Genomic DNA, 18,202 nt, shown 5'->3' on the forward strand with positions numbered 1-18,202 from the left:
ATCAAACTCTGAAGTGTCTCAGGAAGTTTGAAATAATGTTACAGACATAAGATGGCTTTTCACGAAATGTGTGGTGAAATCGCAGTTCGGGGTTAGCGTTCCGGCATATCACTGATCATCCGAGTCAGCTGCTGCTAGATCAGTCCTTTATACTAGAAAATGGCCCACCCTATCAGGGGCAACAACTAATGAAGTTGCCCCAGGCTGGGGGGTGCGGGTGGGGTCACACACATCATGGGGGTGATTTTGTCCCAGGCCCAAGAAATGTGTATGGCAGGCCTGCTTTTGAGGTAGCTTTAAGATTTTCAGAAAGACATTTACTTTAATATACAGTTTTAAATATACTGAAACCTACAGCTGAAATACAACAGGCAAATAACATGGTACTGCTTGGACTTCCATCCGTCCATCCGTCCATCCATCCATCCATTCGCTTATTCAGGTCAGGTTGACAGGGCATCCTGGAGCCTATCTCAGGTAGCGCAGAGCACAGAGGTCCACCGTGCAGAGGGTGCCAGTCCATCACGGGACACCCTCACACACTCGTGCACATACTTACGGGCCACTTAGGGGCGCCGTTAAACCTGACTGCACTTTTCTGACCAAAACAGGGAGACAGGTGATGCGAACGGACGGAGCTGAAGAGGCAGAGCAGGAGACGGGCGACTGGCAGGGAACGTACGTGCTGCTTGGCCAGCTCGATCTCGATGGCCTTGGGGTCGGAGCTGATGGGGCGCTGTGTGTCCAGCGTGGCGTGCGTGTGACTCAGCCAGGACTGCAGCTCTGACAGGGCGTGCTGGAACTGCCCCAGAGCCAAGAGTGCCCCCTCCAGCTTGTGCTGAGAAAGACAGGGACACGGGGGAGATGTATGAGGTTTCCATTCTCTTAATGCATATATACCCAGACGACGCACATACGTCACCTGGACGACGCACATACGTCACCTGGACGTTGGTTTAAGATCGTAACGTCATTAAATGATGGTGTTCCATTGAGAAACTGTACATGTGGGGTGGAACAAACAAATCTAGCTCATAGTATATAAATACATATAATATAACCCTATTGTGGGTTATATAGCCTAATCGGGGAAAATAACAGTAGGCTAAATGTCGCCTAGTGACCTCATTAACATTGTGTTGCTGTTGTAATACATCACACAGACATCGGGGGAATGTTTAGTCAGTATTCAGTAACGACGTCTCTGCCATAGAGACGCTTTGCCGATGGATTTTCGCGCATCGCAGAGACACTGTGCCAATGCATGTGTGCTGTCTGGGTGGCTATTTCAGGGCTGCTGCTGCACAGTACCAGACAATACAACTGTCAGATTTTACCTATTACTGTAGCTAATGTCACCCATTCACTGCACCACCGTAAAGTCAGATGGTGTTAGATCATAAACGGGAAATTAGGGGAATAATTAGCGACGAGTAACAAGCATATTTAATTTTCAGTTACCTTATGTGAAAAAGTAATGTTACATTACTCATTACCACCAAAAGCAGTGGAATTACAGTAACGAGTTACTTTGTAACGTGTTACTGCCAGCACTGGTAATGCAGGCTCCCCTGGGACCCAGAATCTGTCCATTCAAAGCGAAGCCTGTCCGCTGCTCCAGGACGACTTAGTGCACCTGTCTCTGCGTGATCTTGTCCCCCAGGTTGTCCCACAGGTGCCTCAGCTCGGTCAGTGGCTCCTGGATCATGTCTCGGTCCGTCTGGTCGGACACCTTCTTCAGCAGCAACTCCCCCTGGTGGCAGAGCTTCTCCATGTCGATCTGCTGCTGGTACACCTCTACCTTGAATTGCTGCTCACACAGGGAGAGACACGGAGATGTTGTTGCTCTGACCTTACGTGTCAGTTTACTACAACTGTGCGTTCACACTGCGACAAGAGAACGGTGATCATGGAGCACAACTGCGCTGCGACAGCTTTGAGACCACCGATCCGTGAATTGAGTTTAAACACAAGCAAAGCAAAAATGAAGAGCAAAGTACAAAAATGGACTCCTCTTACAGCGAGGATCAGTAAAGAGAGGAATGGTGCGAAAACTGGAAAATGCAGAAGATGAAGGTGGAAGAGGAGGGAACGGGAGGCGACACTGACCTTCAGCTCCTCGATCTGCTGCTTGACGGTGCCCAGGTCAGTGCCCACAGCGGGCATGTCACACAGCTTGATCACGGCGTTGTCCAAGTAGTCGAACATGCCCTGTGGGGCGGCATGGAAACAGGCTGCTGGGTTGCCCAAAGAGCATGGTGGCGCTGTGCCGACCCAGTGGAGCACGGGACCAACCTGCAGGGCGTCCTGGTACTGCACCGAGGCAGACATGGCCTCGTCCAGCTTCTCCATCCGCTCTCGCCAAGTCCGACTCAAACTCTCCCAAGCGGTGTTCATCTGGCGGCGGGAAGCCCGGGATGCGCATGTGTGTGAGGTGGGGGGGGGAGAAGGAGAGGGACAGTCATAAAGCTGAGGTGGGGGGCAGGAAGCAGCTCCTGCTCAAATGTGTAAAACCGCCTGGAAGAATGCCCTCCCCCCATCACCCTCGCATTCAGGCACCCCCCCATCACCCCTGGGTTCAGGTAACCCCCCCATCACCCCTGGGTTCAGGTAACCCCCCCATCACCCCTGGGTTCAGGTAACCCCGCACCTCATCAATGGTCTTCTTGACCTCCGGCTTCTCAGTTTCCCCGCAGGCGAAGATGAGGTCAGCGCCCAACGTGCGAACAAACTCCAGCTCCTCTCGCAGGCCGTCCGTCTCGCCCTTGAGAGCCTGGGGGGAGAGACACCGGGGGGGGTGAGGACTGTGGGCGTTGGTGCCAGCAGGTATCAGCGGAGAGACCAGAGGAGATAGTAATTGCCAAAAAATAATACAGACGCTCCTCTATTTACGTACGAACGAGATACGTTCCAAACAGCCGTTCGTAATTTAAATTGTTCGTAAGTCGTTATTCAACATCATTTTAAGGGTATACGCAAGTACAAAGAGCTAGGATGCTGGGAGTACGAACGCTACGCTGCTGCGTGGCGGGAGTAGCGGCATGAAGTCGTACTAGGTGGAATTGGCACGCAGAAAAAAAAAATTGTTGCGGACAGGAAATGGGAGCTCAACGAACACAATTTGGACTTACAGTCCTCTCGTTTGAATGTCTGAAAGTTCGTAAGTTGAAAGATCGTAAGTAGAGGAGCGTCTGTATTGTCAGTGCCTAAAGAACACGTAAGAAAACGCAATATCGCTCTTTGCGGTTTAAGGCTCCAGAACATGATTACAAAGCGCTATGCATCCATAAGGCATCACCTCTGCGGCCTCGATCTGCTGCTTGATGAGTGAGGGGTCCACGCCGGGGTCCTCCAGGTCCTTCACAATCTCCTGGGACTCCCGCAGCGTGCTCAGCAGTGCCGCCATGTCGGCCCAGAACTTTCCGGCCAGGTCTAGCACATCCTGCAGCTTGCTCTCCCGCTCCTCGGCCCGCTGCCGGATCTCATCCCACAGGGAGCGCAGGCGCAGCAAGCGGGAGCGCACCGCTACAGTGGGGGGGCAGGGGGCGGGTCAGCATGCCGTACACAAGGAGGGGCTTCATGCACAATGGCAAGTCTGAGTACATGGAACAGGGAGCGGCTTTGTATACCAGCTACCTGCTGAAAGGGGTGTGGCATGTACAGATGGGTGTGGCCATCAGGGGTGTGGTTTGCGCTGATGCGCATGGCATTTGGAGATCTGGTTTGTACAGATGGGCAGGCATTTGGAGGTGTGGTTTGTGCCGATGGGCGGGGCATTTGGAGGTGTGGTTTGTACCGATGGGTGTGGCATTTGGAGGTGTGGTTTGTACCGATGGGTGTGGCATTTGGAGATGTGGTTTGTACCGATGGGTGTGACATTTAGAGGTGTGCTTTGTACTGATGGGTGTGGCATTTGGAGATGTGGTTTGTACAGATGGGCATGGCATTTGGAGGTGTGCTTTGTGCCGATGGGCATGCTGCCTGGGGTGTGGTTTGTACCGATGGGCAAGCTGCCTGGGGTGTGGTTTGTATTTATGGGCATGGCATTTGGAGGTGTGCTTTGTACCAATGGACATGCTGCCTGGGGTGTGCTTTGTACCGATGGGCATGCTGTCTGGGGTGTGGTTTGTACAGATGGGCGTGGCATTTGGAGGTGTGCTTTGTACCAATGGACATGCTGCCTGGGGTGTGCTTTGTACCGATGGGCATGCTGTCTGGGGTGTGGTTTGTACAGATGGGCGTGGCATTTGGAGGTGTGCTTTGCACCGATGGGCATGCTGCCTGGGGTGTGGTTTGTATTTATGGGCGTGGCATTTGGAGGTGTGCTTTGTACCGATGGGCGTGGCATTTGGAGGTGTGCTTTGTACCGATGGGCGTGGCATTTGGAGGTGTGCTTTGCACCAATGGACATGCTGCCTGGGGTGTGGTTTGTATTTATGGGCGTGGCCATCTAGGGGCTGCTTTACTCTAATGACTATGGGTAGCACAAAGACACCAAACTGGCTTTATGAACCGCCTTATGGACACTGGTAACAAAAGCATGCATTGTGAACCGGTGTGGTGTGAGTGTAGTGACGCCTCACCCTGCGCTGCTGGGTCATCCGGTGAAGCACGGGCCATCAGCTCCTCGCCGCGGGCACACAGGGCACTGAACGAGGGCAGCAGCTTATCCAGCTCCAGGCCCGAGGCACGGTGCTCCCCCAGCTGCTCCCGGATCTTCTCCACCTCTGCCGCAACAGGAGGGGGCTGTCTCAGGCGCTGGACCGCCGCCTCTAGGGACTCCAGGAGAGGGTCCATCTTGTCATGGAACTGAGAGGGCGGACAGAGTCACGAACAGGAAGCATGGGACCAGAAAACTGCCGCCGAAAACAGGAATCCGCAAGATGTCAGGGAACTGATGCGAGGGGACCGACGTGGCAAACAGGAAACTCGTGCTCAGGAAGTTTAGAGAGGAGATGAGGAAGTGACAGAGAGGAAGTCCACCTCACAATGGGCAGGAAAAGCCTGACACTACATGTTATTTATCAGCTGGAAAGGGCTCTGTTATCACGCACCAAACGACCGAACATCTAGTCAAAGAGGGCGGCGAAATGCTATACAACACAGACAGACAAATTTCTGTCTTTCTGTGTGCATTTTTCAGTTGGTCACATCAAGGTCATCACTCAAATGATTCTTCTGTTTAGTCTATCATGCTTAATCACCTCAGTTAATCTTTTAAAAAATTTTGTGGCACTTACCTTTGCTAGCTAAACAAAGTTAGCGAGTATTACTGGTATCGTTATGTTTTAGACATAAGCAACTGGTAACACAAGCAGTCGTTAGTACCACCTTTGGTGCAGAATGCTCCTGCCTCATTGGTGGGCCTGTACGCCCGTCAGTACAGTCAGCGTGTCAGTGGAGGAGAGCGGCATGGTGGGCGGGCCGGTAAGTGGTACTAACCTCTACCAGCTGGGCGAGGAGGCGGTGATGGTGACGGAGGCAATGGCGGGGGGAGGGGGCACGCAGCACATCCACAGTGAAGGGGCACGGGGTGGAGGATGGGGGGGGGGTGAAAATGGGGCGGGGGAGGTGGGGGGGCACGGGGTGCAAAGGGGGGCATGTCGAAGGCATGTGGTGCAGGGAGCAGGAGGTTTTGCAGAGGGGGTGGGGGGAGAATGGAGGGCAGGGTAGTTACAGGGATAGGAGTGCAGAAACAATATAATGTGTTAGATGAATGACATGCACACACACGATAAGTAGCATATGTCGCTAACACTGAGGGGATACGGCTCTGCTCATACAGGGGTGCTGTGAAGGAACAGCGCACAGTCTAACCCCCGCAGGGCCTGGAATAAGCCCCAAACCGGGGGGGGGGGGGGGGGCGCTTCTCAGAGCAAAAAAACTTCATCACATAAATTTTAAATAACTTTAAATACTTTAAATAACAAATTAGAGCAGTGTTTCCCATGCCGGTCCTCGGGGAACCACAGACGGTCCAGGTTTTTGCTCCCTCCCAGCTCCTAGCCAGACAGTCCACATTTTTGCGAAGGAGCTGGGAGGGAGCAAAAACGGGGACTATCTGAGGGCCCTCGAGGAATGGATTAGGAAACACTGGATTTGACATTAAAGTCAGTAAATAAGACAGAATGCTCCACAGTGAGTGAGTGTGTGTGCGTGTGCATGCAGGCTGAGTCAGGCAGGCAGGCATGCAGCGGCAGGCAGGGGGCGCACCTGCGCAGACTGCGACACGGCCTCGTCCAGGGCGGCAGCCCGGGCCTTGACCTCCTCCTTGATGGCCTGGTAGCGGCTCTCTGTGTCAGCAAAGCGCCGTCTCACCGATGCCCCCTCCTGGGCGCTCAGCTCGGCCAGTTGGGGGCCGATCTTCAGCAGCTTGTCAATGTGGGGCTTGTGCTCGGCGATGGACTCCCTCAGAAGCTGGGGGAGGGGGGCAGTGGGGCCCATTAAAGGGGGGGGGGGCAGGAAGGGTGGGTGGTGGGGGGGGGGGCAGGAAGGGTGGGTGGTGGTGGGGGGGGGGGGAAACAGTTAAAACAGAGAGCCCACCCTTAGGGTTTTACAGCACTAGTCTTTTTCTTTTTTTAAAAAAAATCTGGTATTTTTAACCAGAAGCTTAAGGAGGTGGAGCATAAGGCATAAGAGGGGCCATAATTCATACAAAAGGGCTGACCTTATCATTAGCCAGTAGTATGTTGTGAATCAGTGAGTGACAGGGGATGGGGCCAATCAGCTTTCAGCTGGGCCCAGTACCCCTGTGGCTCCACCCCTGTATGCACCCCATTTAACTGTTACGGCCAGCCCTCCTCTCTGCCCCCCCGACCCCTCTCACCCGCATCTGGTCCTGCTGCAGCCGCAGAGTCTCTGAGTCGATGGCGGGCGGCGGGAGCTGGGCGATCAGCGCCTCAGTCTCGCCCAGCCAGGGCTCAAGCTCGTCGTGCGTCTCCCAGAAGCGGCCCACGAGCACCTGGGCCTGCTCCAGCGCCGAGAAGCGCTCAGCGTGGCTCTGGCTGACCGCCTCAAAGCGCGCGTGCAGGGACTCAGTCTTGGCCTGTGAGGGCCGGAGCGGACAATTGGGATCCATACAAGTGAAGGCTTAGAATGGCAGACTGCCCCTCCTCCTTCCCCCACTGAATACGCGCATCCAGAGGGAAGCAAAACACCTTATGGCTTCACAAAATGTGTCTTTTTCCAAGGTTGGGGATAATCTGAAGGATCCGAATGCAGGACCAGTGGCCCCCTGCCCTCATACCACATCCTCAGGGCCCCCCTGCCCTGCCTTGGGGCCCCCTCACCTTGAGGGAGTCCCTCTGCGGCTCGTTGCATGCCTCCAGCACATCAGGCTGCGTGCGCAGCAGCTGCTCCATGGTGTCGCGGTGCCGGATGATGTCGATGTTGAAGGCGCGTTGCACCTGCATCTGAGCCACAGTCACATCGGGCTCCAAACTCAGTGGCCCCAGGGAGGCAAGCTTGCGCTCCGTCTCACCCACCCAGGCCAATTCCGCATCCACGGCCTCCTCGTACTAACATCCAGACAGGGGAGGCAGGAACAACAGGTGCGAGCGAACGAGGGAGGGAATGAGAGGGGTCAGTAGTGCCCGCAGAAAACGGGGGACATTTCGGATTAAGGTGGCTGTGTGAGATGCAGTACCTGCTGTGACCTTTGGATGGCGGCCTGCACCAGCTGCACGCGCTGGGTGATGGTTTCGTCGGCTTGCCGGTAGCGCTGGTTGGCGTCGGCGACCAGACGGTCGAGCCCCTCGCGAGCACGCCAGGGCACCAGGTCCAGCAGAGCGTTGCCCACCTCATTCACCGTGTCCAGAATGAGCCGCTTCTCCGCCGAAACGCATTTCAGCTCCTACACACAGACACACAGGGTCTAGCTCCAGAGACAGACAGACAGACAGACAGACAGACACACACACACACACACACACATACCTTTTGTCTGTCCTGATAGGCCGGCGTGGTGTCCGGTTCCACATTGTTCAGCTCTGACTCCAAGCTCTCCAGCCATTGGCTGATGTCTTCATGGGCGGTGGCGAATCGCGTTGCCAGCTGCAGGGCCTGCTCAAGGGTCCGGAGGGCCTTACTGCTGCCAGCAGTCATCTCAGCATAACGACTCTTGATCCCATCCAGCTTCTCTTGGATCAGCAGAACCTCCTCACCTAAGCCAAGGTACATGTAACGGCAGCACAGGTGAGGGAGGTACAGGTAACGGATGGACAGGTCAGGGAGGTACAGGTAACGGATGGACAGGTGAGGGAGGTACAGGTAACGGATGGACAGGTGAGGGAGGTACAGGTAACGGATGGACAGGTGAGGGAGGTACAGGTAACGGATGGACAGGTGAGGGAGGTACAGGTAACGGATGGACAGGTCAGGGAGGTACAGGTAACGGCAGCACAGGTGAGGGAGGTACAGGTAACGGATGGACAGGTGAGGGAGGTACAGGTAACGGATGGACAGGTCAGGGAGGTACAGGTAACGGCAGCACAGGTGAGGGAGGTACAGGTAACGGATGGACAGGTCAGGGAGGTACAGGTAACGGCAGCACAGGTGAGGGAAAACTCCAGTGAAGATGTGACATAATCCAGTTTAATGGCAGGTAAGCTAACAATTCAGTTGTAGAGAGACCACTTCCCTCTTTAAGTGACGATATAAAACTACTGAAACTTAAATCAATCCAACTGTGCTGGAGTCTGATAAACACCCATAGCGGTGCAGTCACATGTTGGGGCTGAAGAGGTCCATACCTGTGGTCTGCTTCAGCAGAGCCTGTCCGTTCTTAATGGCCTGGTCGACCGTCTTTTTCCTGCTCAGGATCTCCTCATTCAGTGACTGTTGGAGAGGTGGGAACACAAATGGCCTTATGGGACACACATCCCTGCAGGGTAGATTCTCTCTATGGCTACGTTCACACTGCCAGCCCCATCAATCAATTCCGATTTTTTGCTCAGATCGGATTTGTCTATCTTGACGGTTCACATTCATAAGCACAAGTGACCTGTATCTGACTGTAATGTGAACGCATCGGTCCTCTGAAACGTCACGCATGCGCACATTGATACGTTTTTCCACGGGTAAAAAGCTGGTCGTAAAATTGGCACGTTGTGCGGCCATGACCGCTGCGCTGATTCAAGTCTTTTGCCTCTTTAAACTTTGACTTCAGGCTCTGTATTTTTCTTTGGCATTGTAGCCACGTTCGTGTCCGCGCTGTGCCATTTCTTATATTGAAAATACTACTCTATTACGATAGGTTCCTTCCAGTTTAGCTTGAACAGATTCATTTCCCCAAATATCAGTTAAATCCTCAACTTCTCCATCCTTCCACTGACTGTTATCGCAGCTCTCCTCCATTTTTACCTTCCTGCGCTGCCGGCGCAGGCTGATGATGTCAGCGCATGCGTATAAGCAAAAAGCCACATGAATTCCGATCTGAGCGTCACATTCAGGTCGCATGGCTGCAAATCGGATATATATCCGATCTGAAAAGATCAGATTTGTGTGTCCACACAGCCCTGAAAAGATCAGATTTTTGTCACATTAAGGCAAAAAATCCGATTTGAGTCACTTCAGCATGGCAGTGTGAACGTAGCCTAAATCACCCCCTACAGCTGGCCCACTCGCTCCTGCCTCAAGTAGCCCATATGAAGAGAGCTGATCCTGCAGTGGGACGCATGTACACCCCCCGCTGCTTGTCACACACGCATACATGCTTGCACGTGCACGCTCCCCGTACCAGGGTGTATTTGTGCAGCTCTCCCAGCTGCTCGGGCTGGTAGCCCTGCACTTCCACCTCCGCCAGCCTCTGTGCCACCTCCGCCAGCCAGTTGAGCACCTCCACCTCCTCCTCGCCGAAGAGCCGCGCGTTGGCCAGCGCTTGCTCCAGCAGGGCGGCGCGGCGCTCACAGCGCTCCAGCAGCTCGCTGTGGCCCCCCCGCGCCGCCCCCACGCGCTCCGCCAGCCACTCGCGGTCCGCCCGGCAACTCAGCGGGCCCAGTGCCGCCCCCAGGGCCTCCAGCCCATTCATCTCGGCCTCCCTGGAAAGCACCTCCTCGTGGAGGGCCTGGGAGTGGGGCGGGACAGTGCCCCCGAGTAGCGAGGCAATGGGAGTGGGTGGGAATAGGATGATGGGGTGGGAAATCAGGAGTGCAGGGGAGAAGAACATAAAAGATGGATCATGCAGATGGCAAATCATAAATAAAATCACAGTAATAACATAAAGATATGGGCTAAAAAGGAAGAGCAAGACAAACGCATAACATAAGCTCATAAAACATAAAAACTCATAAAACAAATGAAATAACCGGCTTATCATGGCCAATTACAGGACATAATGAGGTTACCACAGCGGGCATGTTCCAGGACGACTATAAAGGAAACATGACGTATTGCAAGCAGGACCAACAGGAAATGGGGGGGAGGGAGGGGGTAAGGCAGGCTGGCTGGGTGGGGGTGATGGCTGAAGGTACGCTCGGTGGAAGGCCCTCCACACGGGACATGTACCTCAGTCCTGCTTTGTAGCTCACGCGGGTCTTATGACACTAGCTGACCCCTGTAAGCGTAGTAGTGAAAGCTGACTGCGCACCCTCCCCTCCCCCCAGGGCAGTGGACACCCCCATGATTTTGTACGCTCCCCACAGGGTGACTGCTTAATGGTGGGTAACACCTCTCTTCTCAGACATGTTTAAACTGGAGCCTGTCATACCGCTGCTGTCCTCCAGGGGGCAAGTACCTTGTGGCGCACGATCTGTTGAGTGATCTTAGCGGTCTGGGTGCCCATGGGCTCAGCGGTGTTGAGGCGTCGCTCGGTGGCATTCAGCCACTCCCCCAGCGGCTCCGCAGCCTCATGGAACTGCAGTGCCAGGACCTGCAGCTCTTCCAGCTGCCGCTGCCTGCAGGGCCGTCGCGGAGAGACAGGTCAGATGGGATCTCAGGTGGGTAGGAGCATATACCTGTGCACACACACGCAATGGCCAATGAGCGTACCGAGCGCCGGCCTTGTCCAGCAGCCTGCTCCACCTCTCTCCTAGGCTCTCCAGCTGTTTGCGGATCTTGTCCTGGTCATGAGGTTCGGCGGTAGCGGCGATGCGCTCCCCCTCGGCTTGAATCATCTCCACTGTGCCCCGCCGGTCATCCAGGAGTCGCTGTAACAGCTGGGTGTGTGTGTGGGGGGGGGGGGTGGTGGCGGTTTACAATCTCAAGACAATATAAAATCATAATCACAAAAACACAAAGCAAACACCTGGATAAGTGACTTTCTGCATCAGTACTCGGTATCCTGCTACTGGCCAGTATTAAACAGGTAAGAGAACTCAAACATTGGCCCAGCTCGTTCCATTTCCAGTGCCTACTTCCTGCTTTCCCCACATTCTGTACCCTGCACTGCTTACCTCACTTCCTGCTTTCCCCACTTCCTGTACCCTGCACTGCTCACCTCACTTCCCACTTTCCCCACTTCCTGAACCCTGGACTGCTTACCTCACTTCCCGTTTTCCCCGGTTCCTGTACCCTGCACTGCTTGCTTCACTTCCTGCACCCTGCTTCCTCACTCACCTTCTGCTCCTGTATCTGAGCCTTGACCACCCTGTACTCGGCTGACGGAGGCTTCTGATTCGCTATGAGGTCCTCCGTGTCACTGAGCCAGCTTAGCAGGGGCTCGAGGGCATCCTGGAACTTCCCACAATGCAACAGGGCCTCCTGCAGCTGTGCGATGCGCTCCGCCACCTGTGGGCAAGCACACAGAGTCATATGTGTGTGGCGGCCGGATGTATCATTAGAAACACACACACTGGCACCCACACGCACCCCCACACCCGCACCCCCACACCCGCACACACGCACCCGTTTGTTGAGAGAGTTCCAGCGCAGGTTGGTGGCATCCAGGTCGTGCTCCAGTGCCTGCGTGTCTGTGTCCTTGGCCGCACTCTGGATCAGGCCCTGGCCCACGGCGTTTACCTGCTGCAGCCGGGGCTGAATGCTGTCTACTTGTTCCCGCTCAACCGCCTGGAGAGGGCATAGGTGGGGGGGGGGGGGGGCTCAGATACAGGAGCCTGAGGGCCTGTGATGAAAAGGTCGGCAGTTCAAATCCCAGGGTCAGCAGAGTGATGTCACCGTTGGGCCCCTGAACAAGGCCCTTAACCCCCAACTGACCCTGCCTTCTCAATTTTGTCACTTTCGAAAGCATCTGCTAAAATAAATGTTATATTTCCCCCAATTCCTTTCCAATCATTAAATACTGGTTTATTGCAGGCCTGCCGTAGTGAAAAACAAGTAAGTGCTGCTGTCGTCATCATCCTCCATGCCTTTAGCGTTAATATGTAATCATTTTGTGAAAGTATGCTGAGCCCTTTCGATTTGGCACCAGAGGGGAAACGGTCGTGTTTGAAGCGTGTTCACTTCAAAAATAATGCACTGGCAACACACAGCAGCACTGGGAAGCTCAGAAATCACACCCAGTGAGATCTGCACTGGAAATTACACCCATTAAAAAGCAGAAAAACATGTGGAGCTCATCTTGCCAGATGATCTGGTGCAAACACCAAGAGCACGCATACGGAGAGAGCAGCCCAGCCCGGCAGCCCTACCCTGCCCACAAAAAGAGGCCGACAGAGACAGCGCCATTACCCCAAAATATCAGCACATCGCTGAGATTCTCAAATGTTGGACATTCGAAACCTCAGTGATCTTCAAGCCCACGAGCTGCTGGCCATAAAACCTGCAGTCACAGTAGCAGAGCAACATGTAGTATCACCAAAGTGCTCTGCTGCTACTCGGAAGATCTCAGAAAGAGAGGATGGTGGAAGACAACAGGAGCAGAGGATGAGGACGAGGAGGTGGGAAAAGAAAAATAATAAAGGGGATAAAAGGATTACAGATATAAGAGAGCACACACACACACACACGCACACTCATGCATGCACACACACAGGCACACGCGTACACACACACACACACATGTAGGGTAAACATATCCTTATGGGGACCGCTCATTCATCAATGGGAAAAATGCTAACGCTAACTATGACAACCTTAACCCCCACCCTGCCCTAACCATAACCATAAGTAACCAAACAAAATACAAGAGTTTTTGCATTTTTAGTTTTTTCATAGCAGTCACCTATTTTTATAAAACAGAGTTTTCCCTTATGGGGACCAGGAAACCGGTCCCCATACGGGAAAAAAACGGATATTTATCACGTTATGGGGACATTATGTCCCCATAAGGATAGGTAAACCCGCTCACACGCACACGCACACGCACACACACACGCACACACACACACACCCAGCCTGACTGCGCTGAGTCACAGGGCCAGGCCACACTCGACCTGCCACGCCCGTCACCCTGCCACTCCTGGCACGACCCCTCCAGCACACTGCAGCCTGATGTGATGACAGCACCGAGAATGCGGAGAGGCACTGAGGGGGGAGGACAATGCAAGAGAGGAGCCACAAAATGACTGGGCTTTGGAAAGCTGCGAAGGAGAGATTCTTCTGCTTGTGGCAGACTCACCGTTTCCTAACCAGGACCCTGCAAGCTGCAGCCCTCTGAGCGGCTGATAACCAAGCGCAAGGCACATGGAAACACACATGTGAAGGAGGCCTGAGGGACTTACTGATATCAGAAGCAGAGACCACGGACTGCCAGGCTGGGAGATTATGGGTTTGCAGCAGTGCATGATGTGGGGGGGGGGGGGGGGGGGAGTGGGGGGAACTGCATGATGGGAGAGGGAGCCGGAAGGTGGCATGTGAAACAGTACAGTCTTTGTGACAGTTTTAGAGGGTGCCTCTGAATGCGTCCAAGCACTCTGTGTGTGTGTGTGTGTGTGTGTGTATATGTGTCTGTGTCTGTGTGTGCGTGCGTGTGCGTGTGTGTGTGTGTGTGTGTGTGTGTGTGTGTGTTCTCGTGACAGGATGCTCTGTGTACAGCTGGTCTCTGCACACATCTGTGCCGTGGCAATGGGCGTCTCAAACAGGAAGGGACTCTGTCCCAAAAACAATGAGGTAGAGGCCTTGACCTGCTTCATCCCACTGCATGCCTGTGTGTGTGTTGGTGTGACTGGGAGTGCATGCTGGTGCTGTGTGTGTGCGCACGGCCAGGTGTGACAGGGAGTGCACACCAGTACTGGGTGTACAGTATGTGTGATACTCATGTATATCCATCTCCATCACACTGCCTCTTCAAAATCTTCACATCTCCTCTCTCCCTCTTTCCCGTGCTCCTCCCGCCAGCGGAAAGCGGTCCTCTCCAGAGTGTCACTGGGATGCCGATCATTCCAGCGCTCCGTGCCGGGAAGCTGGGGGCGGATGGGGGGTGCTCTGTGGGAGCCCCCCCCCCCCCACCACCCATACACTACGTAGGCAAGGCTTTGTGGGAAGTGCCAAGCTACATAACGCTCCACTCCATCCCAGAAGCTCCTCCTCACCCCCACCCCCGTACCCATACCCAAGGAGGCTGGCCCAGCATGTCCCCTGTAGCAGCTGGCCCCCTGGGGGGAGGGGCATTTCTGGGAACATTAAGTGGGTGTGTTTCTGTATAAAGGGATACAACAAAGTGTTGGAGGGGCACCGGTTTCCATGGCAGCACCCCAGCACCAGCAAGACCGCAGGTCCCGGTAACGCCGTAGTGCATGCGGTCCTCATATTAACCAAACACATGCATGTAGATGCCAGTTCACACACGTAACAGATTACATGCGTGTTTGGCTGTGGTCACAGCCCACAGAGAGCGCAGGAGGACAGAAAGGCTATATGAGGCTGGTCTTCAGAGGGAGGCTAAATGAAGCGACACTATTCCATTCAAATCGTAGGCAGCGTAGCCAGTGGCTCCCACTGCATCCTGGGAGATTTCACTGCCTCGTCTCGCCCCCAAACCCCACCCACCCCGTCGTCTTTACATCTCTCACCTCCTGTTCTGCTCCTTTCACTGCTCCCCTTCTCTTTTACCCTGCTCCCTCCTTCCCACCATTTAAATTTTAATTTTTACTATAGGACCTATTAACTGTCATGCACGTGGCATAACGGGCTGATTAAGAGATTACCTCATCACCCGCGCTGCCCCACCCCACCTGGCTGTTTTCCACCTTCCTGGTCTGACAGGTGCTTCCTGTCTGTGCCGTCCCGCTGCGCCTCAACCGTCATAACAGCCAGCGATGCCCGGGGGGGCGCCCTCCTGCTTCTGCGGGACCCACACCGTCTGCTTTCTGCTCTCTCTCATGCTGCTGCCCCCGTCTCCACCCCCTCTTTTCCTCCCCATGTCACTCACTTCTGATTTGTACACAGGTGTGCTGCAAGTTCACAGGCTAAAGGAGCCGGGACACACGTCCCAAAGGGCCAGCTCTCAGAATCCTAAAACCTGACGCGGACGCCGACCGCTTACGGTCATGGCTGCGCGGGGGTGACAGTGGCTGCTCTCACTCCCTTCTCAGACACGGCCTCGTGTGTCTACGGTCGATGCGAGCTGATAGGCTGCTCTAGGTTAGCTAGGACTACGCGGGAGCGAATCAGCTTCTCACAGACGGCCGGCTTAAAGCCCCGGGGATGAAATGAAGCACCGCTGTGATGTCATCACACTGGAGCTGGCCAGCGAGCATGAGACAACCTGAGCAAACAGACACATAAAACCACACACTATGAACCTTACACGCCCTAACGTACCCTCAATCTTACACACACACACACACACACACACACCTAGTTAGATACATTGCTGTCTGGTCATCCTCTGTGCAAGCCCTGAGCCCAGATGACAAGGTCACACTTTGGGACATGACCTCCATAAAAGCACTGTAACACACAGACTGACACACACAGACACAAGCTCAAAGAGGCAGGGAACAGCCAAGTATCCACTGGAGGTAATCTGTGGCAGCAAAACCACAGTAACTAATTACTGTCCTCTCCCCTACATACAAGTGTCCCACGATCAGTTAAATGTAACTGACTTAGTCTGAAGTAGAAACAGAAAACTGTGCTAATATTTCAACAGCACTACCTCCCAGAAGTGAAAACGGAGGGGCGAGTGAACAGGCTGAGTAGAGTGAAGGTAACGGGCACGCGGTTCCTCAGACACCATGCCGTGGTGTGCACGCCGGCACCCGGCAGTACGCGGCAGATACGCGGCAGATACGCGGCGGCACAGCACTACATGGCAGATACACAGCTCCCATGTTAGCACACACACCTGACCTGCCCGTCTGGCTGAGACACGCATGCATGACAAAAGGTGGGATTGCCGGCTGATTCCCAGCCAGACACAGAAGCTCTACCTCAGCTGCTTTCTCTGCCTCAGGATACTGCGACAGGGCCGGATCCTCCCCTGCGCCTGCTCCTGTTCCCAATCCTGATCCCACTCCTGCTCCCTCCACCCGGTTCTCGCCAAACAGCCCCTGGAGAAGGCCAAGCTCCAGCTGCTCCCAGGGGTCAACATCCGGCAGGTCCGGCTCCAACTCCAGTCCCGATCCTGATCCTTCCGAATCCCAGTCGCTGTCTCCGGTCGTGGATCCCAGTGTAAAGTGGACTGCGGACCGGCTGTCCTCTGACTCCGAGTCGGAGCCCCAGCAGGCAGAGGTGATGTCTGCGGCCACCGGGAGGCGCTCAGGGGCTGCCAGGTACACAAAGCTGGCAGTGGAAAGGAAGGCACTCTCCTCCAATTCGTGGTCTGGCTGGGGCAGAGGGCTGGGGGGGGCAGATTCTTCTGATGGGGAGGGGGGGCTCCCAGGGGTAGAGGACGTCGGCATGGATACCGCCAGGTACACAAAGCTGTCCGTCGCCACAAAGGTATCCCTGTCCTTGCTGCCCAGCTCTGCTCCACTGGCATCAGGCTTAGAGGACAAAGAGGGCAGGGGGAGAGAGGCAGGGCCATCTGACTTGGGTGTGCTGGTAATCCTCTGTGCTGGATCCCCCAGATCGCCATAACTGTCCTGGGGAGTGGAGATCTCCATCCCCACAGGAAGAGAACCATCCAGTGTCGCGGCTCTCAGGGGGGTCTCCCCACTCCCTTGGCCTATCCCTGATGGAGCTGGCTCCTCTGCAGGTACAGTCCGAAGTTCCTCTGATCCCACAGTCCCACCTTGCTCTTCATCCTTATTGCTTGGTTTGAAATGTTTGTGCTCTCTGATTTCCTGCGTCTCTTGGTTGGACTCCTGCAGGAGCTCATAGGGCTGCACCTGCTCTGGCCTTTCAGGGGTGGGGCCCACTGTAGTCGCACAGGAGGACAGCGTCCCCACCTGCTGAGGCTGCAGTGATTCTTCGCTGCCTTCCGCTTGGTCCATTCTGAAGTCGTCATCATCACTGACGCTTTCAGACGATACCTCAGTGCCCAGGACGGAGTCTGTGCCGGGCCGCTCGCCGTCGGACGGCGTATCAGAGGGCACCGTCTGGTCCAGGTTGGTGGTGTGAATCCCACTGGAATCTGATTCACGCACGTCTGTCTTTGTAGTCGGAAAACTGTGGTCCTCTTCCTCCCTTTCCTCCTCCTCCTCACAGAAAATGTGATCTGACCCCGAGTGTCCTGACAGAACAACTTCTTCACGTAGGACGGAGAGGCCTACAGGCTCCAGGGGACCTGGAAGTGCCACAGCTACATCAGTCTCTGCTTCCTGTTGTGCTTCCTCCTGCATCTCCTCCTCCTCTTCCACATTCGGCAGAGTGGAGCCCTGCTTAGGCTTCTCATGTAGGCTAGGCTGCTCTTTAGCTTTGGCATCCCCAGCAAGCTCCTCTCCTACCTCATGCTGCACCTCCACCTGCATCTCCTCCTCTCTTTCCACATCCAGCAGATTGAAGTTCAGCTTAGGCTGCTCATGTAGGCTAGGCTGCTCCTTAGCTGTGGCGTCCCCAGTCAGCTCCTTTCGCACCTCCTGCTGCATCTCTTTCTGCATCTCCTCCTCCTCCTCTTCCACATTTAGCAGAGTGAAGCCCAGCTTAGGCTGTCCAGGGAGGCTAGGCTGTTCTTCAGCTTTGGCGTCCCCAGCCAGCTCCTCTCCTGCCTCCTGCTGCACCTCCTCCTGTGTCTCCTCCTCCTCCTCTTCCACATCCGGCAGAGTGAAGCCCAGCTTAGGCTGCTGAGGAAGGCTAGGCTGCTCTTCAGCTTTGGTGTCCCCAGCCAGCTCCTCTCCCTCCTCCTGCAGGCACTGCCTCTCTAGCTCCAAGAAAAGGTCATCGGACCCAGCCTCTGAACTTGGACAGGGGGATGCACTGTGAG

At 54.9% G+C, this 18,202-nt stretch overlaps 1 protein-coding gene across 21 annotated transcripts in view; it reads right to left on the reverse strand.

The window, feature by feature from the left end:
• macf1a (microtubule actin crosslinking factor 1a) overlaps window positions 1-18,202 on the reverse strand; it is a 143,740-nt gene that overhangs the window by 17,608 nt on the left and 107,930 nt on the right. For 17 of the 21 annotated variants that reach the window (XM_072705726.1, XM_072705729.1, XM_072705717.1 and 14 more), the window contains 18 exons: window positions 11,842-12,003; window positions 11,554-11,724; window positions 10,987-11,153; window positions 10,733-10,892; window positions 9,737-10,063; window positions 8,751-8,835; window positions 7,936-8,162; window positions 7,646-7,852; window positions 7,290-7,517; window positions 6,827-7,045; window positions 6,214-6,417; window positions 4,584-4,809; window positions 3,299-3,525; window positions 2,651-2,773; window positions 2,296-2,397; window positions 2,110-2,211; window positions 1,637-1,810; window positions 683-838 (listed from right to left, as the gene is read on the reverse strand). In XM_072705726.1, the coding sequence (XP_072561827.1) occupies window positions 683-838; window positions 1,637-1,810; window positions 2,110-2,211; window positions 2,296-2,397; window positions 2,651-2,773; window positions 3,299-3,525; window positions 4,584-4,809; window positions 6,214-6,417; window positions 6,827-7,045; window positions 7,290-7,517; window positions 7,646-7,852; window positions 7,936-8,162; window positions 8,751-8,835; window positions 9,737-10,063; window positions 10,733-10,892; window positions 10,987-11,153; window positions 11,554-11,724; window positions 11,842-12,003 (3,267 nt within the window). The remainder of the gene's footprint in view (window positions 1-682; window positions 839-1,636; window positions 1,811-2,109; window positions 2,212-2,295; window positions 2,398-2,650; window positions 2,774-3,298; window positions 3,526-4,583; window positions 4,810-6,213; window positions 6,418-6,826; window positions 7,046-7,289; window positions 7,518-7,645; window positions 7,853-7,935; window positions 8,163-8,750; window positions 8,836-9,736; window positions 10,064-10,732; window positions 10,893-10,986; window positions 11,154-11,553; window positions 11,725-11,841; window positions 12,004-18,202) is intronic. The other 4 variants (XM_072705724.1, XM_072705725.1, XM_072705728.1 and 1 more) reach the window with 1 other exon arrangement.

The sequence above is a fragment of the Paramormyrops kingsleyae genome, chromosome 23 (assembly GCF_048594095.1).
Source record: "Paramormyrops kingsleyae isolate MSU_618 chromosome 23, PKINGS_0.4, whole genome shotgun sequence".
In the NCBI taxonomy this organism is placed as follows: domain Eukaryota; kingdom Metazoa; phylum Chordata; class Actinopteri; order Osteoglossiformes; family Mormyridae; genus Paramormyrops; species Paramormyrops kingsleyae.